This window comes from Pseudophryne corroboree, chromosome 7 (genome assembly GCF_028390025.1).
Source record: "Pseudophryne corroboree isolate aPseCor3 chromosome 7, aPseCor3.hap2, whole genome shotgun sequence".
Classification (NCBI taxonomy): Eukaryota; Metazoa; Chordata; class Amphibia; order Anura; family Myobatrachidae; genus Pseudophryne; species Pseudophryne corroboree.
In genome coordinates this window covers 418,648,678-418,672,507 of record NC_086450.1, presented here as the reverse complement: position 1 = coordinate 418,672,507, position 23,830 = coordinate 418,648,678, and the positions used below count along the sequence as shown (strand labels likewise).

Sequence of the window (23,830 nt, the reverse complement as noted above, 5' to 3'; positions counted from 1 at the left end):
AATTATTCCAAAGGCAAGGGCCAGCTTGCCATTGGGGTAATTCAAGCCGTTTTACTGACATATGCAGAAGGTTTTTTTTACTTAAAAAATAATGTAAATTGTGACAAGGTTATTACTGTTACAGTGTTATTTATTGTTGCTATAATTTATGTTGTAAATCTAAAAATAAATCTAATACTAATTTAAAAAGTCAAGTGTGTACAGTATGTGAGCAGCTGGGGGGGGGGGGGGGGGGTATAGGCAGGGTCAGACTGGCCCACAGGGGAACAGAGGAAACCACTGGTGGGCCCTACTGCCTGTGGGCCCTCCTCCTGGCTCCTCCTCTAGGGATCAAGTTCCATACTATCCTAGTGCACTGGATTTGTGCATTATACATATGTTACATTATACTTCACAATAATTTGGTTTATTATATATTTACCAAGGGGCACAGAACATGTAATGGTTAGACAAACCTCTGTGGTGGCTGGCCACGTCCCCACTGGAACCTCGCTACGCCTTTAAGCATGGTCCCCTACAGCAGCATCCCCCCCGGTGGGCCCTACATGCCCCAGTCCGACACTGGGTATAGGTGAAGGCAGGGACACTATTGTGCAGCTTTGCCTAGGGCGCCTAGAAACCTTGCACCGGCCCTGGAAAAGAGACATATAAAATATAGAAATAAGAAGAATATAAGCTATTAACACAATGGAGGGTTAATGGTTAGCAAAGATTTCCTGTAAATAACCCATTTCAGCCCAATAAGGTGTGTCGTGCACGTCATTCTGTTAACCACGGGTATTTTAAGAGTGGAGAGGGTCCATGTGCAGGCTACTGTGTATGTGCAAGTCTCTGGGAACATGGTGTCTGTGCCTTGTCCTTCTCTACTGCGCATGTGCAAAGCACCAGGAAAATGTCCGCCGCTCTATTTTCACAGTGATTTTTGCTGCTCTGCTTGAGATCAGTGGCATGGGCAGGAGGTATTACTACATGCAGTCAGTAGCGGATCTTGCCACGGGCAAGCAGGATTTTTGCCCGGTGCGCCGCCTTCCGGAGGGCGCCGCGCCATCCGGAGGGCGCTGCACCATGGCAAGATCCGCTGCTGCTGTGGTGCCCCCCGCTGCCGCTGTCCGCTGTGAAGGGAAACTAGACTCTACGCGTCTAGTTTCCCTTCCTGGAGAGGACCTTAACTGTAATGATGTGCGGTGCGCGTTGACGTCATCGCGCACCGCACAGCAAAGGTCCTCTCCACAAAGGGAACTAGACGCTTAGCGTCTAGTTTTCCTTCGTGGAGAGGACCTTTGCTGTGCGGTGCGCGATGACGTCATCGCGCACCGCACATCCTACTACAGTACAGGGGGCGTAACTGACCACGCCCCCTGTATGAAGCCACGCCCCCTAATGCCGCCCGGGGCGCAAGAAGCCGCTGAACCGGCCCTGCATGCAGTCACATACTATTATTCTTATGTAAGCAAGAAACTCTGGCAAATTCTAAAGATGCTAGATACCAGCCTGGAACCTGTTGACATGGCCATAGAAAGGGGGTAGTTAATAATCAGATGGATGATATTGTGTGGCCGTATGCTGTGATTTGTATGGTGATGCCAAGGATGTCTCTTGTATTATATGGCGGTCATTAGGATGCTCTATGTCATATGGCAATCACTGGGATGCTCTGTATATTGCATATTGGGTACTAGGATGCCCTTTGTATCATAGAGTAGCTACAAAATGTCTCTCTGTATTGTGTGGGAGTAAATAGGATGCTCTCTGTATTGCTCTGGTTTCCAAAGGGAGCTCTCTGCATTGTATGGCACTCACTGTGCTGACATCAACTATTTTTCTGTTTTCCCAGCAGTCGTTGATTTGCTCCTGAATGCATGAAGCCACTTTCATCATTTTTTCCAGGGCCACTTTAATTTTCCAGTCTGCCCCTGTATGTGTTTTATCTATTTCAGCAAAACTTGGCAAATAATTATAAGAAACCTGTTCAGAAGGAGTTGGTGTCATCTGCGTAGGCTAAGGGCTTCAATGCAGTATTGATCGACACAGAGAGAGAGAGAGTTTCATTGTGTAGAGTTAATTCTCATTGTGTCTTCCTTTTACGAATCCATCCTTTACCATCTTCACGATGGACTGAGAAACAGATGTGGCCTCAGCTCCCAGGGGAACTGGCTGCGTGGGAAGGTGGCAGGCAGACAATAATGCTGTCAATTTTTTAAACATAAATAAATGTATGAAAGTACTAGTGGCACATGAACATACTCCCTCGCCTTCTGGCAGATAAGAAAGGTAATAGATGATAATACAGTTTTCCATATATATGTGCATTGTCTATATCTGGAATGGTCATATATTGAGGCTGTTATGTCAGGCAGAAAATCTATGCTACAAAGATGTCCATATTGTTTATAGGGGTTGGGTATGGGTTACCGGAGTCCAGGATCCCGGCGATCAACATCCCGACGCCGGGATCCTGGCCACGGAATGCTGGCGGGGGGAAAGGGGGGGCAAGAGCAATGAGTCCCCTTTGGGCTTGCTGCGTTCGCCACGATGCGGGCTCTGTGGCCCCAGGTTCTATCTGACTGCCATGCACTACACAGGTAATTCCAGTCAGAGCCGGATTAAGACCATGGGGGGCCCGGGGTACTTAAGACAGTGGGGCCCCTATTCAAGAGAGGTAGGGGTGTGTGTGTGTGTGTGTGTGTGTGTGTGTGTGTGTACCCTCCTCCTGCAGCTCCCTCTCCTCCTACTCTACACATTGTCCCGTCCTGTGGCTCCACCTGCCCCTGACACATTATTATGCCCCTGTATGTGAGCACATAGTGTCCCTGTGAGAGCAGCAGCGAGTACCCCAGGCATGGCTCCCTCCTCTGTGCTGTCCCTGAGCGGCCTCTGTCACTGGGCTGCCTGGCTCTTCCTCCTCTACCTGATGTACAAAGCCTCTACGCTGTACCTGAGGTGGCAGGAGCTGCGCCGGGTGTTCTCTGCTTTCCCGGGTCCAGAGCGCCACTGGCTGTACGGCAACGCTCATGAGGTAACTCCGCTCCCGTCCCCGGCAACCGCACACACAGCTGAGTGACGGATCAGCTCTCCAATCATGTATGAGTGAAGCAGCCTGTCGCTCAGCCATTGGGGCAGCCTACTTCACTCATACATTATTGGACAGCTGAGCCGTCGCTCAGCTGTCCTGTTTGTACGGCCGCCACTGCAGTGCGGACGGGAGCACAGCACCACAGATCGGATCGGAAAAGAGATCCGATCTGTGGTGTGGCAGGGGGCCCTTTTGGAAAGGGGGGCCCGGGGGTACGTATCCCCGGGACCCCCCCTTAATCCGGCTCTGATTCCAGTGCCTGACATACAGTACACAGAGCATCCCAGTGACAGACAGAATATATAACAACATAAATTCAACAATGTTTCAATTAATCCCTGCTTTTTATTTCATCCTTATAGTAAATTATTACACTTTCCTTTTGTTGATGTACAAAATTGTTGCCAATATTTCCCAACCCAGTAAATCTGAATTTACTTGCTAATGAAAAACTATAGCAGTTCAGCAAACATTTCAAGAAACCTACTTTACGCTACAGTATTTCTTGAAAGAGTGCTTGGCCAGTATAACCTCTTGGTTGCTTAAACAAATATAACATTTGGGATATAACAGTTTTCCTGGTCAAGTGCAATCCGAGAGGGAGATAAATATTTCTGTTTACTACTTTTCCATTCAGTCAGTGACAGTGTACTGAAAGGAAGAAGAAATTGCAGTATATTCACCACAGAACTCATAGCTGCATGAGGTGATGGGGTATACAGAGAAAACAGCCGGTTTCACTGGTTGCTTTGTCTGTCCCGGCGCCCCAGCCTTTATAAGTGTAAGCTGTCCTTTTCATTACCACGTTGTGAGTTGGGGCATAATTAGTTACTAACCACATTTACACTGCGGCCGGTGATAAATTTGCCCCTAGAGAACATCATAGACTGTGAGCATATGAGCCTTGAAAGCAGAAACAGGGGGGTAAATTTACTAAGGTGGGAGATTTTTAGAACTGGTGATGTTGCCCATAGCAACCAATCAGATTATATCTATTATCTGCTAGAAGCAGCTAGATAAATGGTAAGTAGAATCTGATTGGTTGCCATAGGCAACATCACCAGTTCTAAAAATCACCCACCTTAGTAAATTTACCCCAGGGAGTGGTATATTACACCGTACTGGCAGAGATTATAGGGGCCTACTTCCTAACATGCAGCGAGAGCCGTGATTTTTTTTTTATCGCCACTTATCGCAGCGACAATAATCTGTTATTGATGCAGTCTGTATTATAAACTACAATATAATCAGTTTAAACCATCTAGCACAGGCATTCCCAACCACGGTCCTCAAGGCACACCAACAGTTCTGGTCTTAGTGATATCCAGGCTTCAGCACAGGTGACTTAATTAGTAGCTCAGTTATTTTGATTTAACCATCTGTGCTGCAGCCTGGATATCACTAAAACCTGCCCTGTTGGTGTGCCTTGAGGACCATGGTTGGGAATGCCTGATCTAGCATCTTGTCTACTAAAGCTGCAGACCCCATCCACCTCAGAGCTTTCAGTGGCAGTCAGGGAAGCAATGCGGCCAGTGCACACCCCATTCCCCTGTGGACGGAGCACAGAAGGACGCATGGAGGTCTGTATCAGCACCCAAAAGCAGCACCCCAGCAGGAGGGGCAGATGTGTGGCATAAATGGTGATGGGAACAATGGCCCTCATTCCTAGTTGATCGCACGTAGCAACTTTTTGCTGCTGGTGCGATCAACTAGATGCCGCCTATGGGGGAGTGTATTTTAGCATAGCAGGGCTGCGATCGCTTGTGCAGACCTGCTATTCAAAAAAAGTTTCCTGCAAAACAAGACCAGAGTAAGAGTTACTTACCCAGTGCAACGGATCCAGCGACGAAGGTCCCGGGATTGACGTCAGACATCCGCCCACCAAACACCTGCGTTCGCCTCACTACGCCTTGAAAACGGTCAGTTGACGCCCCGGAACCCCTACCGCCTGTCAGTCTTCGTGCGATCGCCACTGCGATCACTTTCTGCGCTGGTGGCGTGTCTGCCCGGCAGCCACCATTGCTGGGCAACAACGCACGTGCGCATTTGTGGGCGCCGCGCAGCCACCGTCCCGGCCCGTTCACTCCGCAGCGAAGAACCGCTGCATGCGAACGGGTCGGAATGACCCCCAATATGAGATAGACAAAAGGGGAGGGGGACTATTGGCCGCAAAGGTTGTCACTGGCCCCCGGGGGTTCCACTGAACCATTCTGTTGTTGTTTCTCTTGCTAATTGCAATAGGCATTCCAATCAGTAAGGTGCTCTGTACTCAGTTCAGCTAAAAACAATGTAATAAAGTTTATCAACTTAAATTTACTCATGGAGTCTATGCCACTTGAGACACTATGATCTAGAAAGCAGATGACCCCACCCTGCAGCCTGAGGCTATTATGTGTGTACACAGGGGCATAGCCAGAACTTTGTGGGCCCCATAGCACCATTTTGAAGGGGCTCCTGTCCCAATCTTTCTAGAGAGATACCTCACTGCAGCAGTTGGCTGCCAGGGCACATTATGCAACACAGTACCCTAATTCACATTATGACATACAATGTCCCCCAGTTCATATTATGCCACACTATAGTGCTTCCACTTCATATTGTGCCACATTACAGTGCCCCAGTTCATATTATGCCACACTATAGTGTCTCCACTTAATATTGTGCCACATAACAGTGCCCCAGTTCATATTATGCCACACTATAGTGCCTCCACTTAATATTGTGCCACATTACAGTGCCCCAGTCCATATTATGCCACACTATAGTGTTTCCACTTCATATTGTGCCACATTACAGTGCCCCAGTTCATATTATGCCACACTATAGTGCCTCCACTTAATATTGTGCCACATAACAGTGCCCCAGTTCATATTATGAGCAGGTGCAGGGGCATAAGAAAATATACTGTAGGACTGAAAGCAAAAGTTTGTAAGGGCCACCCTGTATCAACCAATGATGAAAAATATATGTAACTGTGACAGAGAAGCTGGGCCCCTCTCTACTCTGGGCCCCATAGCAGCTGCACTCCCTGCACCTATGGTAGCCTAGCCCAGATGTACCCTGTGATATACTAGAGAGAGTTGTGTTGATATGAAGGAGGGACCTGATCTAAGAGATGATGCTCACTCACTTGCAATACTGTGAATGCAAAAGAAACCCTACCAGGATCTGTGTGAGCGGCTGCCCCAGGCAGGGTAACACAGGGCTGTCTAGCTTAGCGGATACTGAGATTGTTATTTCGGGGCTCTAACTGCAAGAGGCTGCTGGAGAACACATGCTACCATTTACCCTGTACCATATGAACATCTTATGGTGTGCTGTCCGAATAAAGACTTATGGCCCAGATTTTTCAAGACTTGGAGAGTGATGAATTGCACGGTGATGAAATACCAACCAATCAGCTCCTAACTGTCAATTGTCAAACACAGCCTGTAACATGGCAGTTAGGAGCTGGCTGGTTGGTACTTTATCACCGTGCAGTTTATCACAATCCAAGGTTTGATAAATCTGGGCTTTTGTGTGATATATTCTGATCTGCCAGCGTGAATTCAAACCCCCAAAAGGTAACCACCGTCCCAGCTAAGGGAGGATTCCTCTCAGGGAGTATACAAATAATAATTTCTCTTTCCACCAGGCAAACCATTGGCCTCCATCCAGATTGGCCACCGTCACGTATGGACTGTGATACACTCATGCATCTTGCGTGTCAGAGCATTGTCATCATAAAATGTTGCAATTAGCATAACAAGTTGGAAATGGTATTTAATTATACTTGATTGTTCATTATGTAATTGTACAACTGTGATTGCTAGTCCTGTGGCGCAGACACAAATTACTCTATAATGAGCTAATTTATATAATTAAGCTTATTAATGCTGACGACCTTCCTCTTAAGCACAGATATTTTATGTGTTACTTTTAATGAGATAAGATAAAAGGTTTACACTCAGTACTATGCTTTGTTATTTATTATTGTCTGACATAGTCTTACATGCTATAAGACAGTCATTTCAGAAAACACTTTAAAGATAAACATTAATGGAAACAATAGCGCTGGGAACATCACTGTACTGGAGCTTTTAGTCCCAATATAATACTGTACTATTGTTATCTTTCATTACCTGGTGCAATAAGGCTGTGGAAGGGGTGGGTTCGGGTGAGGCTGTGGGAGGGGTGGGTTAGGGTTAGGCTGTGGGTGGGGTGGGTTAGGCTGTGGAAGGGGTGGGTTAGGGTTAGGCTGTGGAAAGGGTGTGTTAGGGTGAGGCTGTGGAAGGTGTGGGTTAGGGTTATTCTGTGAAAGGGGTGGGTTAGGTTGTGGAAGGGGTGGGTTAGGGTTAGGCTGTGGAAAGGGTGGGTTAGGGTGAGGCTGTGGAAGGGGTGGGTTAGGATGAGGCTGTGGAAGGGGTGGGTTAGGGTTATACTGTGAAAGGGGTGGGTTAAGGTTAGGCTGTGGAAGGGGTGGGTTAGGATGAGGCTGTGGAAGGGGTGGGTTAGGGTTATACCGTGGAAGGGGTGGGTTAGGGTTAGGCTGTGGAAGGGGTGGGTTAGGGTGAGGCTGTGGAAGGGGTGGGTTAGGGTGAGGCTGTGGAAGGGGTGGGTTAGGGTTATACTGTGGAAGGGATGGGTTAGGGTTATACTGTGGAGGGGGTGGGTTAGGGTGAGGCTGTGGAAGGGATGGGTTAGGGTTATATTGTGGAAGGAGTGGGTTAGGGTTATAATGTGGAAGGGGTGGATTAGGGTGAGGCTGTGGAAGGAGTGGGTTAGGGTTATACTGTGGAAGGGGTGGGTTAGGGTGAGGCTGTGGAAGGGGTGGATTAGGGTTATACTGTGGAAGGGGGGGTTTAGGGTTATACTGTGGAAGGGGTGGTTTAGGGTTATACTGTGGAAGGGGTGGGTTAGGGTGAGGCTGTGAAAGGGGAGGATTAGGGTTATACTGTGGAAGGGGTGGTTTAGGGTTATACTGTGAAAGGGGTGGGTTAGGGTTAAGCTGTGGAAGGGGTGGGTTAGGGTGAGGCTGTGGAAGGGGTGGATTAGGGTTATACTGTGGAAGGGGTGGTTTAGGGTTATACTGTGGAAGGGGTGGTTTAGGGTTATACTGTGGAAGGGGTGGGTTAGGGTGAGGCTGTGGAAGGGGTGGATTAGGGTTATACTGTGGAAGGGGTGGTTTAGGGTTATACTGTGGAAGGGGTGGTTTAGGGTTATACTGTGGAAGGGGTGGGTTAGGGTTAAGCTGTGGAAGGGGTGGGTTAGGGTGAGGCTGTGGAAGTGGTGGGTTAGGGTTATTCTGTAGAAGGGGTGGGTTAGTGTTAAAATACAAAAATCCATTGGGATTTTGAACGTTGGGATGCCGCTTTCAGCTTTTTGACCATCGGCATCCTGTGTGTTGGGATATTGATATCCACGCGGATAAACAATTACTATTATTTTGCCAGATTCAAGTACACGATGTGCATTTTCTAGCCAGTTACGGGAGGCTAATTCTGCTCTCACCTCCATAGGCAATGGACGTAGTCAGCCTTCTGAGGCCTGACGCATGGAGGCGATGTAACTTTCCGCAGAATCCAGCCCATTGTGTCTCATGACCAATTTCAGATTAGAAAAGTATTTTAAGTGGCAGCCCAGGCCATAAAGGGAGCAGAGAATATTCTCTGGTCAAGGTCAGTGGTACAAGTGGAAGAGTTACAGTAATTACTCTCACTGAGGGCGGGATGTACTAAGCATTGAAAAGTGATAATTTCACTGAGATAAAGGGGTCTATTTACTAAGCCTTGGATGGAGATAAAGTCGCTGGAGATAAAGTACCTGGTACTTTATCTCCAGCAACTTTATCTCTATCCATGGCTTAGTAAATAGACCCCAAAGTACCAGCCAATCAGCTCTGAACTGCCATGTCACAGGCTGGGTTTTGAAAATGACAGCTAGGGGATGATTGGCTGGTACTTTATCACAGTGAAATTATCACTTTTCAAGGCTTAGTGCATCCCTCCCCCAGGACGACAGATTCAGAGATGTCTGTAATGCTTCATAGTATTTTAAATATTAACTAAAGTGTGTGACAACCACCCCACCCCCTGACAAGTCGTCATTGATCTGCTGGACCCCAGTGATATAACAAGCTTGCCCTCACGTGTGGTTCTTACCCTGACATTTTTTTATTTGACATCGGGGAATTGGAAACATCAGCAGGCCCCTCTTGACATGTTATTATCCTAGTTGAGATTTTTCAATGGTATCCGGTCAAAATGTTTACATTCAGAATGTCGATACCAAAATGCCGACATGTTCTGAATATCAACAGTCACTCTCAGGCTGTTGGCATTAACATAAGGTTGACGAAAAAATTGTCAAAATACACAAATGTTGACATGATTAAAACATCACCTCGTTCATAATGTCAACACCAGAATGTTGACAGTACATTTTTGTGTCATTTTTATCGTTAGGTTTAGAGTTAGTGGTAGTATTAGTATTAGGTTTAGGGTTAGTGGTAGGTTTAGGGTTAGTGTTAGGTTTAGGGTTAGTATTAGGTTTAGGGTTAGTGTTAGTATTAGGTTTAGGGTTAGTATTGGGTTTAGGGTTAGTGGTAGGTTTAGGGTTAGTATTAGGTATAGGGTTAGTGGTAGGTTTAGGGTTAGTGTTAGTATTAGGTTTAGGGTTAGTATTAGGTTTAGGGTTAGTATTAGGTTTAGGGTTAGTGTTAGTATTAGGTTTAGGGTTAGTGTTAGTATTAGGTTTAGGGTTAGTATTGGGTTTAGGGTTAGTGGTAGGTTTAGGGTTAGTGTTAGTATTAGGTTTAGGGTTAGTGTTAGTATTAGGTTTAGGGTTAGTATTGGGTTTAGGGTTAGTGGTAGGTTTAGGGTTAGTGTTAGTATTAGTATTAGGTTTAGGGCTAGTGGTAGGTTTGGGGTTAGTGTTAGTATTAGGTTTAGGGTTAGTATTAGGTTTAGGGTTAGTGGTAGGTTTAGGGTTAGTGTTAGTATTAGGTTTAGGGTTAGTATTAGGTTTAGGGTTAGTGGTAGGTTTAGGGTTAGTGTTAGTATTAGGTTTAGGGTTAGTATTGGGTTTAGGGTTTGTGGTAGGTTTAGGGTTAGTATTAGGTATAGGGTTAGTGGTAGGTTTAGGGTTAGTGTTAGTATTAGGTTTAGGGTTAGTATTAGGTTTAGGTTTAGGGTTAGTATTAGGTTTAGGGTTAGTGTTAGTATTAGGTTTAGGGTTAGTGTTAGTATTAGGTTTAGGGTTAGTATTGGGTTTAGGGTTAGTGGTAGGTTTAGGGTTAGTGTTAGTATTAGGTTTAGGGTTAGTGTTAGTATTAGGTTTAGGGTTAGTATTGGGTTTAGGGTTAGTGGTAGGTTTAGGGTTAGTGTTAGTATTAGTATTAGGTTTAGGGCTAGTGGTAGGTTTGGGGTTAGTGTTAGTGTTAGTATTAGGTTTAGGGTTAGTATTAGGTTTAGGGTTAGTGGTAGGTTTAGGGTTAGTGTTAGTATTAGGTTTAGGGTTAGTATTAGGTTTAGGGTTAGTGGTAGGTTTAGGGTTAGTGTTAGTATTAGGTTTAGGGTTAGTATTGGGTTTAGGGTTAGTGGTAGGTTTAGGGTTAGGATTAGTATTAGGTATAGGGTTAGTGGTATGTTTAGGGTTAGTGTTAGTATTAGGTTTAGGGTTAGTATTAGGTTTAGGGTTAGTGTTAGTATTAGGTTTAGGGTTAGTGTTAGTATTAGGTTTAGGGTTAGTATTGAGTTTAGGGTTAGTGGTAGGTTTAGGGTTAGTGTTAGTATTAGGTTTAGGGTTAGTGTTAGTATTATGTTTAGGGTTAGTATTGGGTTTAGGGTTAGTGGTAGGTTTAGGGTTAGTGTTAGTATTAGTATTAGGTTTAGGGCTAGTGGTAGGTTTGGGGTTAGTGTTAGTATTAGGTTTAGGGTTAGTATTAGGTTTAGGGTTAGTGGTAGGTTTAGGGTTAGTGTTAGTATTAGGTTTAGGGTTAGTATTAGGTTTAGGGTTAGTGGTAGGTTTAGGGTTAGTGTTAGTATTAGGTTTAGGGTTAGTATTAGGTTTAGGGTTAGTGTTAGTATTAGGTTTAGGGTTAGTATTGGGTTTGGGGTTAGTGGTAGGTTTAGGGTTAGTGTTAGTATTAGGTTTAGGGTTAGTGTTAGGTTTAGGGTTAGTATTGGGTTTAGGGTTAGTGGTAGGTTTAGGGTTAGTGTTAGTATTAGGTTTAGGGCTAGTGGTAGGTTTGGGGTTAGTGTTAGTATTAGGTTTAGGGTTAGTATTAGGTTTAGGGTTAGTGGTAGGTTTAGGGTTAGTGTTAGTATTAGGTTTAGGGTTAGTATTAGGTTTAGTGTTAGTATTAGGTTTAGGGTTAGTATTGGGTTTGGGGTTAGTGGTAGGTTTAGGGTTAGTGTTAGTATTAGGTTTAGGGTTAGTGTTAGTATTAGGTTTAGGGTTAGTATTGGGTGTAGGGTTAGTGGTAGGTTTAGGGTTAGTGTTAGTATTAGTATTAGGTTTAGGGCTAGTGGTAGGTTTGGGGTTAGTGTTAGTATTAGGTTTAGGGTTAGTATTAGGTTTAGGGTTAGTGGTAGGTTTAGGGTTAGTATTAAGTTTAGGATTAAGTGGTAGGTTTAGGCTATAATATGCAGAAAACTGTATGTCCACATTATAGTGTTGACATGTTAAATTAACATGTCGCCATTTTAGTTATCTCAACATTTTTAATTGTCGCCATTTTTCTTTTCGGCGTTATGCCCATGCCGACATTCAGAAGCTGTTGAAATACTGACTGCCGACTCCTCATATCACACCCGTAATAATATCTGCTGCAAAACAATGTTTATTGAGGATCTGATGTGATTGTGTCAGAAGTGTGTATCATCTTTTGAGTCTTCTGTTTTTCATGTACTGTAACACAATGCTTCAATCCAAATCATATTTACAACACAAAAGCAAATAGTATTTCCGGTGCTGCCCAGCCATCTGCATCAGCCACACAATGGAAACAGCTCCAGCTCCTGTGGTTATAGAGTTCTGTGTTCTGTATTGTAAATGTACCCTTACTTGCAGTACAGAATGTGTCTGAATCACACACTGTGAGAGGACGCAGCTCCCTTCACCGCAACTTAAATGCTATTGTGCTGTTGTGTATAAAGGGGGTTATTCAGGTTGCATCGCTAATCGATGCGACTGCATTAACCCCGTTGTTGGCGCTACTGCGCATGCACCGCCCCCCCCCCCCAGCCATGCAGAGGCGCGCGCGGGATGGCCGGGGGGGCGGAGACAGAGCGTTGTGGGGGCGGCGCGTCAAAAATGGCGGTGGTTTCAGAGGGTCTGCGTGACATCATGCACAGCCGCTCCGATCAAGAAAATGGCGGCGGACCGCCTGCATATGCAGCCTAGCTGCGGCTAGCGTGATGTCACGCGCTGCTGCTCTGATCAAGAAAATGGCGTCGGACCGCCTGGGTACGCAGCCTAGCTGCGGCTGCAGGGTGTCGTCCACAGTTGCTGCCCCCGAAATTAAATTGCTGTCGCAGCCACTGGGCAGGCCATTTAGTATGCTGGGCGCCCTTGCCTTGCGATGGGCGGCCCCCAGAATGCGATAGAAAGGATTGCTGGTTCTGCTAAAAATCAGAATCTGCAATCCTTACGGAATAACTCCCATAGTCCCTAATTCTCTTTCTGTAAACTGTTCAGAGCTCCTACTTATGTGAGCAGCTTATGACACATTTTGTGTCCAGTAATACAAAACCGTCTCTGCAGTGGCCAACGGGCGACTCTCCTTTCGTACTGCTATCACCCTGTTCCCATTATTTCTTTATGGCCAATAAATCTACAATAACTCCTGTAATATAAAAAACATATATAAACTATAAATGAGCCTTAACTACGAGGGAGCTTATACAGAACTGGACACTAGTCAGTTTTGCGGATGGAACTTGTGTGATTTCACACTATGCATGCGCTTCTGCCGAGTGTGCACAACTAGAGTCAATGTGGAATCGCACGCAGCTCTATGGCACTATGAGGAGTAAGTGGGTAAATGGGTGGCGAGGGGGTGCTGGCATATTGGAAATTGTAGTAAGGCTGTGTCAGTGATATTGCATATGTTGTGCGTTTGTGTAAATATGCCTGTTGTCATAAGGATTGCTTGCTATAGAGATAGGGCTGGTGCAAGGTGCATTGATGATGATAACTATGAACCACGTGTAAGGAATGGGGAGGTGTGGTCGCCTAAATGGGTACAACGCAGGGCTGGTTCTTGCCCTTTTGGCGCCCGGACGGGAAATAGGGGCTTGGCTTCATACAGGGGGCGTGGTCAGTTACGCCCCCTGTACAGTAGAGTATCACAGCTGAAAAAGAAAAAAAATTAATACTTACTATCCCCGCTCCCGACCGCTGCAGACCTCCGCCGGCGCCTCTCCTCTCCTCGGATCTGGCATAGACAGACACTAGAGGTCAATTATGACCCCTAGCATCTGTGTCAGTCCCACAATGCTGTGCAGCGCGCGATGACATCATCGCGCACCGCACAGCAAAGGTCCTCTCCACGAAGGGAAACTAGACGCGTAGCGTCTAGTTCCCTTCACAATGGGGAAGCAGCAGGGCGGCAGGGGACACAGCGGGCAGCGGGGGGCACAGCAGTAGCGGATCTTACCATGGTGCGGCACCCTCCGGAAGGCGGCGCCCCGGGCAAAAGTCCTGCTTGCCCGTGGCAAGATCCGCTACTGGTACAACGGCCGCTTACAGGCAAATATTTGTATTTTTCTCCTTGTACATTATGCGGGTGTAATTACCGCCGATTTGTGTTCTGCTGTGTACCCTAGAAGTTCCCAGGTAAGTCTTTAAACAAAGATTTAAAAAAAATATACTGTTAGGGGTATATTTACTGAAGTGCAGGTTTTTGGAAGTGGGGATGTTGCCCATAGCAACCAAACAGATTCTAACGCGTTTATCGTCTAGAAGGTGCTAGATAGTACAGTACATGAAGCAATCATCTGTTGGGGGTTATGTCTGCAAGTTCCTTTTTTTATTTTTTTATTGCTTGGTTCCAAAAACAAACATCTGGAATCCTCATGTAGAAATTCTGGGTTTGCCCCAATTAAAATGTTTCCACTTATTAATATTGAGCACAATCATATATATAAAAGAACATATTGGTGCCAGTGCAGAGGGATATTTATCAAAGCTTGTAAAGAGATAAAGTGGAGAGAGATAAAGTATCAGCCAATCAGCTCCTGTCAATTTACAGGCCGTATCTGAAAAATGACAGGAGCTGATTTGGATGGTTTTTAACTCTCTCCAAACTTTGAATACCCCCCTAAATGTGCATTAATAACAAACACGGCAATGAGAAGTCCTGGGAGACTTTTGAAGAAGTGCTGGGTGGTCCTACAAACAACACACAGCACTTTCAGCCCGCAATAAAGATAATTAATTGAGCTTATGATTAGTATATGTTACTTGTGAGGATTCCGTGCATGACTCATCCCTTTTGTATTGTCTCCCGGGCTCCGTGTAGAATGTTGCAGGGAAAGTGCTGGAAAGAACAATTGGAGAATGGATGCGATATAGAGATGACTGCTACCGATGGATGACAAGGACCCCGCATCCTCAAGGTTGGTTGGCTGCCTGGCTTCTCTGTGCTTTGTTTTACAATACAATGTAATGCCTCCATTATCAGGTGACATGAGGTTATGACTTTATGTTTGGATGATTTTCCTGGAACAGAACAACTTATTCCACACAAACACACAGCCTTTACTTTTTAAAGCAATGAGTACAATGCTGTTAAGGGTGTACATACATGTTTCCTCATACATCTTGCTTCAATACGCCATGCAGCAGAAGATGCCTGGCGTGAGTCAGCCGGCAGCTCTGCTAACTTCAGGCGTCTTCTTTGCCGAAAATGTGTCTTATTCACTTTGCTTTGTGACTAGGACGCACGGGCAGCTTATGCTGATTAAAATAATATGTGGCATGCCTATATTGTGTGACTGTGGCTGTATCTGCATACGAAATGTTACGTTACAGTGATTTCCAGGAAAACACTGTAATGTAGCATTTCGTATGCAGATACAGCAATGGTCGCACACAGATTATAGGCATGCTGCATATTGTAATCAGCCTAAGATGCTTGTGCGTCCTATTCACATAGCAATGCAACTTTAATGCGAAGTATTAAAATGGAAAAAGTTGCACATAAAGATGCTCGGCGCTACCAAGTCATGCCACGGCATGGCATGACTCGAAGGGCTGTTTTTTAACGTGACTGCAGCAAGAATTTAGGAGGACACATAAATTACCTCACCTGTGGATTTAGGTGTTCCCCTTCCCCCATCAGCGCACTAAAGGTGGGTACTCACTGGAAGATATATCTGCCGATCAATTGATCGGCAGATATATCTATGGACAGATCGGGCAGTGTGTTGAGCATACACATTGCCCGATCCGTCGGGGACTGACGTCATGAACTGGGCGCACGTGTACACATGCCCGCCCAGTTCAGCTGTCAATCGCCACCGACCGCCGCAGCATGTGTACGGGCGGTCGGCCGACCACCCGTACACACACAGCGACGCGCCAATATATCGGTAGGGGCCGACGCGATACGTCTGTGAACGACGGAGTTCACAGACGTATCGGCCATACACACTGGCCGACGGACCTGCGATATATCGGCCGTTCAAGAGAACGGCCGATATATCGGCCAGTGTGCAGGGCCGTCTTAACCAGGGCCGTCTTAACAGCAGTGTAGGCCCCTGGGCACAGCAATGCACTGGGCCCCCTATCCATCCTCCAGAGGTAGGGATTTGGGGTGCTATCAGCAGCGGTAGGGGATGTTCTATCTTCCGCTCACATGTAGGACCTGGAGCAGTAATTTCTGCTAATTACTCCTTTACTGCACAGATGGGGCTAAACTGTAGAAGGTGGCATTGGGCTGAATGATGGTGCCCTGGTACATGACTTCCAGGGTGGTAGGGGGTGTTTAATACGTAGGGGAGGGTGTATAGTGGAGTGGGCTTAATATTCATCATTTTCCGGTGGGAGGGCAGCTTGCTTGACTGCAGATATCTCAAGTTCCTGAAAATAGATTTCTTAGCTTTGAATGGGATAAAAAACTAGAGAATCCCACCTGTCAGGAGGGTCTAGGAACTTGGGGATCAGAGCTCAGGAGCCAGAGCAATTCACCAACGAAAATATAAAACTGCATATAAGGCTTCTGGAGCTGGAGCACGGACCAGCTGCTTGAAGACTGATATCTCTGGTTCTGGGCATAACAGAGACAAGCTGCGGTGTCCACCAAAAGGAGAGAGTCCCAGCTTTTGTTGTATACCATCAGAAAAACTCTAACTAGGGTATTCAATTATCCATAAATTCGCGGCAATTTTTCGCCCGAAAATTTTTCGCGGCAATCGGCCGAAAATTGCCGCGAAAACGCTCCATTTTTTGACCTATTCAATTCCGACCGGGTTTCACGTGAAAATTCTTGCAGTGAAAAGTGCAGGTGAAAATGGGGAAATCAGTCTGTACCCCAAAAAATGCTAAACTAACATAGGAAAACAGAAGAGAAGTGTGTTAGAGATCACATTAGAGAGTTTTTGGGGACTTAAATTGCGTGAAATGGCGGTTATATGCATTTTTTTTAAATGCAAAAAAATGATAGAAAGCAAGTTTTTTTGAGCAAAATAAATGCTCTCATTAAATTTGGGGTACATGAAAATGGGTATAAGTATATATTTGGGTCATTTTAAGGTACTTTAAAAAAAAGTGGAAACAGACCGATTACTCCCATCTGCAAGCCTAAAAAACACCTGTCCCACTCATAAAGCACCCCAATATACCTGTCCCATACCTTGAACCCCAATTTCCATCACTTTTTACTTTTTCACCCCAAAAATGACATGTCATTATTGGCCAATTAAAAATAATTAAAAACTTCAAAGTGCCTAATTAGTCATAAAGGGGGGTGTCCCAGGAGTTCTGTACCATATCCAAACATTTTTACCTTAAAATAGTGACTTTTCCCAACTTTTCACCTGCTTCAGAGAAGGTGAAGTGAAATTAGTGAAAACATGATCACCGATAAATTTTCCAGGATAATTGAATAGGCTGTAATTGCATTTCACGTGAAAAGTCCGGTTTTTCACCCGAAAACCGGACTTTTCACGTGAAAAGTCCGTTATCACTGCTAATTGAATATGGCCCCTAGTCAGACAGAACCTGAGATATCTGGCTGGGAAGAGCAATTAACAGGCTTGGATGGGGACCACTGCTTTCAAGTCGAATATCTCCGGTTCCCCAGGGCCGATTTTCAAAAATCTAGTACCCCTGGAAAGAGGGGACCCTCAGCTATCAACATAGGGCCCTTATACTCCTGGGGCCCTTGGGCAAGAGCCCATTGAGCCCATATACGAAAAGACAGCCCTGCCAGTGTGTACGGGCCTTAAGAGACTAGGCATGTGTCTAACGCTGGATTGTTTAGGGGGAAGCATGGAAATGGTTTTGTGTCTTTTTACTTATTTTTTTCTCTTTGTTACTTGCTATTTACTAGCCAGTAAGATAATGCAGTAGGGCTGTCAGAGGATAATAAGCATATGCACAGTTACATACTGCAGGTGGGGCACACTCACATCAGGGCTGCCTAGGAAAGCACTGACTGTACTGTAGGTAAGGGCCACAGCATGGGTAGAAACATGGAGGTGGTTGGTATGTTTTCCCTTTGTCTCCTCTCTGTAATTGGTAACATGTACTGTAGTAGCCTCTAGTTTGTGCTTCTAGATACTCAAGACCAGCTGTCTCTTCTTATAGGGCTGCACTGCAACCGCACTTTTGACATGTATGTCTGCTTACCCGACGGGACCCCCGGAGCCGTCATCAGTGTGCCTTGTCCTTATTACCTTCCTTGGTTTCAGAAAGGTATTTATTTTTTATTGTTATTGTTGTTTCTTGGGAATAAGCCTTCATTTTTTTTTTTTTTAAAGCAATTAAAGTGCACCAGATTGTGGGGGTAATTCAGAGTTGATCGCAGCTGCAAATTTGTTAGCAGTTGGGCAAAACCATGGGGGTAATTCAGACCTGATCGCTCGCTAGCTATTTTTTGCAGCGCTGCGATCAGATAGTCACCACCTACAGGGGAGTGTATTTTAGCTTTGCAAGTGTGCGAACGCATGTGTAGCCGAGCGGTACAAAAAGAGTTTGTGCAATTTCTGAGTAGCTCAGGACTTACTCAGCATGTGATCCGGTCTGAATTAGTCCCCATGTGCACTGCAGGTGGAGCAGATATAACATTTGCAGAGAGACTTAGATTTGGGTGGGTTATTTTGTTTCTGTGCAGGGTAAATACTGGCTGCTTTATTTTTACACTGCAATTCAGATTTCAGTTTGAACACACCACACCCAAATCTAACTCTCTCTGCACATGTTATATCTGCCCCCCCCCCCTGGTTTTGCCCAACTGCTAATAAATTTGCTGCTGCGATCAACTCTGAATTACCCCCTGTCTCCTCACAGCGGAGGCAGCCATTTTGTGGTGGAACATGTGGCCTATTAATTACTGAGACCCTTGTACCATCACTGGGGAATGACGTATCCCCCCCCCCCACACACACACAAACACACATTTATATATGCAACAGATATATCAAATGTAGCCCTGCGCTGCAAGAAAAAAGCTGCTGGTTTAAAATCAATGGAATTTACCCTTCAAAAATTCCCATATGTGTACTCATGCAAACAAAAAAACTATAAAAAACTAGTGCTGTTTTAATGTTTTTATATCATTAAAACATTAAAACAGTGAAAACTTTCACAATGAGACATCTGATAGGGAGGTTCTGGTAACGAACTGCTTCATCCTCAGATGGCTCCACGTATTTAGAATAACACTCACATTAATATTCAGCCTCGCGTTCCTATAAAGGTATCCCCTTTATCAAGAAGACTTCTTGATAAAGGGGAGAGAATCCTTGAAACGCGTTGAACTTTTATGCTGTGACGACCATCCATCAGCTGCGGGACGTGTGTTGCAGTATTCGTGTGTTTTTATGCTTCATGAATAAATTTGTGTACATTTTTAAGCATTACCGTCTGCCTGTCTCCTGTCTGCAGCGAGTGGAGGAGTAAAAAGAAACCTTTCAGTGCACTCGAGATTGAATTCCAATGGCCCATTGTGATTGAAAAGAGTACCAGCCTTTTCCCAGGGTTTTAAAGATACCTTTATAGGAACGCGAGGCTGAATATTAATGTGAGTGTTATTCTAAATACATGGAGCCATCTGAGGGCAGATTGTGGATGAAGCAGTTCGTTACCAGAACCTCCCTATCAGATGTCTCATTGTGAAATTTTCACTGTTTTAATGTTCTAATGATATAAAACATCAGCAGCGCTAGTTTTTTATCGTTTTTTTGTTTGCATGAGTACACATTTATATATGCCAAATGAGAGCAAAAGACACGCCGCCCCAATGCTGCCAGCAATACACACTTTTTGCTGCAAACTTGGACAAATGGGAGGTATAGAATGGGGCACTTTGTGCTTCTCCCCCTAATAATGCCTCTACCTCTGTATGAATTAAGGGGCTAATTCAGACCCTATCGCTGATGTGCAAAGATCGCTATGAAGTGATTTTTGCACATCTGCGCATGCGCGTACGCTGGTATGTTCATGTGCAAGGTCGTAAACTGCATTCTCTTTTGGAGGTGGGAACAGGGCGTCGATGCTGCGTTTTGTGGGCATCAATGCTCCATTTAAGGGGTGCGGTCCGGACAACAGACACGTGTCCGGACTGTTGCTGGGGTGGGTCGCGGCAGCTGCGTGACGTCACACGCAGCCACTGTGACCCTTAACATGGTGGGTAAGCGTCTGTCTTCGCAGCTAGGCTGCGCAGGCAGTGGGCTACTCGAAACATGCAAAAGCATAGCCGCCGTGCGATGCTTTCGCATGTCTACCGCGGGGCGGGGGGGGGAAGGCAGATCCAGCATGCGGGGCGGACTTGCCCTGGGCTGGGCGCCCCCCCCCCACATGTCAAATAAATTGGTCGTAGTGTGTGCGCACACTGAGATGCAACGACATCTCACATATGCGAACGCCTTGTTCGCAGGGCGGGAGGGGGCGCCGTTGGGGGGGCGCAGTCCGGACAACCCAGGCGTGTCTTGACCGTGTGACATCACGCAGCCGCTGCAAACCAGAAAATAACGGGTAGCGGTCTGCCTTCACAGCTAGGCTGCACAGGCAGAGGGCAACCCTTATCATGCAATCGCTTTGCTGCTGAGCGAAGCCTTCACATGTTAGCAGGGGGAAGGGCTCGGCATGTGGGGCGGACGTGCCCTGTGCTGGGTGTCCACCCTCATGCTAGTGTAAAAGATCGTAGTTGTGCGATTTTTCACACAATTACAACCCATGCTGAATTATGCCCTATATAAAATGCACACATTGTGTGGGTAATAAAATGTTGTAATTTTCAGGAAATCTAATTTTAAGGCTATATGAGGTCATCCAGTAAAGGATATGTGCAAAAATATTTTTTGTTTTGTTTTGGCTTTTAGTTAGTGAGCGTAATTGTGTTATATAAAGCTTTATTACAATATCAGTTCCCTTCCCAAAGTAAAGCAGTCCCACTAGCACCCTCTAGTGGTGAGACAGGGGCATGCTGAACCAGTAATATTACTGAGAGAACATTATGGCTTTACCTAATAATATTTTCCTATTTTCTAATCATCTATTGTTGCTACCTATTATCCTTTTCATTTCTAAGGGGGACATGTACCAAGCGGTGATAAAAGTGGAGAAGTGAGCCAGTGGAGAAGTTGCCCATGGCAACCAGCATTAACGTAACACTTAGAATTTGCATACTATAAACATATACAGAGCAGCTGATTGGTTGCCATGGGCAATTTCTCCACTGGCTCACTTCTCCACTTTTATCACTGCTTAGTACATGTCCCCCTAGGAGCGTTATTAAACATAATTTCAGACCTACCATTGTTTTGCTTGACAATACAACAACTGAATTGTTCAGTTGGGTCGAGTTTGTTTAGTTGTAATTCATCATGTCAGCTAGGTCATAGTGTCAACATACATACGACACATGTTGACACTGATGACATATCGACATTATTAGAATTTTTTACAAAACAGTCCTGGTGGTGCAGCAGACAGGCCTAGTGCTGTGATCTGATCTTGCAGATGCAGACAGGAGGCTTCTGTTTCATACAGATGCCTCCTGCTTAATTTCAATTTCATTTGTACGGTATTGCAAAGTTGTTTCCCTGCGGCTGTACAATTCCATACAAATCTTCCTTACATCAGAAATGGGGTTTTGTATGACAGCAGATTGCTCTGGAATGCACAGTGATGTATGACATCAGTTTATGCCCATTTGGTAATTGCTGTGTGTGTTGGCAGTAAAACATGGACTGGTATCTCGGCGCTGTGGGCTGGACGGTCACTGGGAGATGATCAACGGGACACACCCTTGGATGAACTCGTCACAGTGTGAGGATGAGATGGAGGTGACCAGTGACGAGGTGACGCCTACACTCTATAATGACACTGATCTCTTGTAACACACAGCAACCAATGAGATGCTTGCTTTCATTAGCCTGGAATGAACTTGACTATTCAAAGCTTTTATCTGATTGGTTGCTATGGACAACACATTTTATTACTCTCGGTACCATATTATTTGATAAATCTTTATTCTGCATGCGATAACTGCAGGATGACTGGGATATAGAACATGCTATCTGTGCTATTTATAACCAATTAAAACAATTTAAAGAAAAAACATGGAAATACATGGGAATATGAGAAACTACAATTTTGTATTCTTACCAAAACATACAGCACTTGGCTTTAGTTTATCATCTTCAGAAGTAATTCATGTTAGCCCCTATCCTTTATTTTTTACCACGAAGGCATTAAGGTCAGTGATAGGCAACCCCGAAATACTTCAGGGATGGATGGCGGTCATTAGGTCGACATGAGTTAGGCTGACATGGTCAGTAGGTCGACGTGTACTAGGTCGACATGGAAAAAGGTTGACGTGAGTTTTTCCCAATTTTTTTAATTTTTTGGCCTTCTTCATACTTATTGATCCACGTGGACTACAATTGAGAACGGTAACCTGTGCAGAGCGCAGCAGTAGCGGAGCAAGGCACCTTGCCCGAAACATGGCAAGTGAAGCGAGGGGACACGGTGCACTAATTGGGGTTCCCCGAAAACAACACCAAAAAAGTAATAAAACTCATGTCGACCTTTTTCCATTTCAACCTAATGACCTGTCGACCTAATGCATGTCGACCAAACTTGGTTGACCCAATATATGTCGACCTAACTCATGTCGACCTAATGAACCACACCCTGCAGGGACACATGGGTGTCCATCTAATTGTTGCACATTACACTTAATCAGTGGCGATGAGAGGAGGTTGGGGGGATGTACCGTTTACCCAGGCCGGGCTTGTTAGAGGGGCCTGGCAATGGCCTGGGTCCCCCCCCCCCCCCCCCCCACACTCCTGTATCACTTAAGAGAGAGAAGCAGCAGCCTCTCTCCCCAGCAAGAGAGGCACCTATCTGTAATGTAATAGCAGCAGCGATTTTACATAAGTGTCCTAGGCTATAACAAACGAATCTGACAATGAAGCAGAAAAGAGATGGGGGCTGTAGGTGAAGGCTCAGAGGGGTGGTCTTCAGTATGCCGACTGACGGGATCCCGGCGCACAGTATACCGGCGCTGGAATCTCAACAGCCGGCATACCGACACTTATTCTCCCTCGTGGGGGTCCACGACCCCCCTGGAGGGAGAATAAAATAGCGTGGTGCGCATAGCGCGCCACCGTGCCCGTAGCGTGGTGAGCGCAGCGAGCCCGCAAGGGGCTCATTTGCGCTCGCCACACTGTCGGTAAGCTGGCGGTCGGGCTCCCGGTGCCGGTATGCCGGTCGCCGGGAGCCCGACCGCCGGCATACCATACGGAACCCGCTCAGAGAGTCGCCTCTAGTCTGTCACTGGCTAACGTTACAAGGGGGCTGTGGGTGCTGCAGTTTACTAACCTTGGGAACGAAACTCCGTAATTACCACATGCACATCTGTGAGCCCAGGCCTCCTGTCACATCAGAGCTGGCCATAGGCATAGGCAAACTAGACAATTGCCTAGGGCATTTGATATGCCTAGGGGCATGAGCAGATTCTGCTGATTAAAATGAGCCTATATTCTGTGTGTAGCATTTCATATGCAGATACAGCCACAGTCTCACACAGTATATAGGCATGCTGCATATCATTTTAATCAGCAGAAGCTGCTTGTGCATCCTAGCCACATAGCAATGCAAATAAGATGAATTTTCATTAAAAAATGTGCCCGACGTTAGCATTGAGGCAAGATTTATGAGGACACATCTGTATCCAAGCAGAGGCAGAGGTCACCGTGTTAGTGGCAGTGTGAGTGCTGTGTGCATGTGAGTGGGTTGGTTGTGCAGTAGTGTTCGGAATATATGTAAGGAGCATTATGTGTGTAAAAATGCACTAATAATGTGCAGGAAATGTGTAGGGGGCACTATGTGTGTCATTGTGTGTATAAGGGCATTAATAATGTGCGACATATGTGTAAGGAACATTATTTGTAAAAGGGCATTAATAAAGGTTGTCATAATGTGTAAGGCGCATTATGTTTATAAAGACATTAATAATGTATCTCATATGTGTAAGGGACATTACTGTGTGGATTTATGTGTACAAATGCATTACTAATGTGTGGCATTATGTGTATATGGTGC

At 45.6% G+C, this 23,830-nt stretch overlaps 1 protein-coding gene across 1 annotated transcript in view; it reads left to right on the top strand.

The window, feature by feature from the left end:
• LOC134945475 (glucagon receptor-like) overlaps positions 1–23,830 on the top strand; it is a 221,346-nt gene that overhangs the window by 67,130 nt on the left and 130,386 nt on the right. Inside the window, exons 3-5 of the mRNA XM_063934788.1 lie at positions 14,577–14,673; positions 17,867–17,974; positions 21,461–21,582. Of these exons, the coding sequence (XP_063790858.1) occupies positions 14,577–14,673; positions 17,867–17,974; positions 21,461–21,582 (327 nt within the window). The remainder of the gene's footprint in view (positions 1–14,576; positions 14,674–17,866; positions 17,975–21,460; positions 21,583–23,830) is intronic.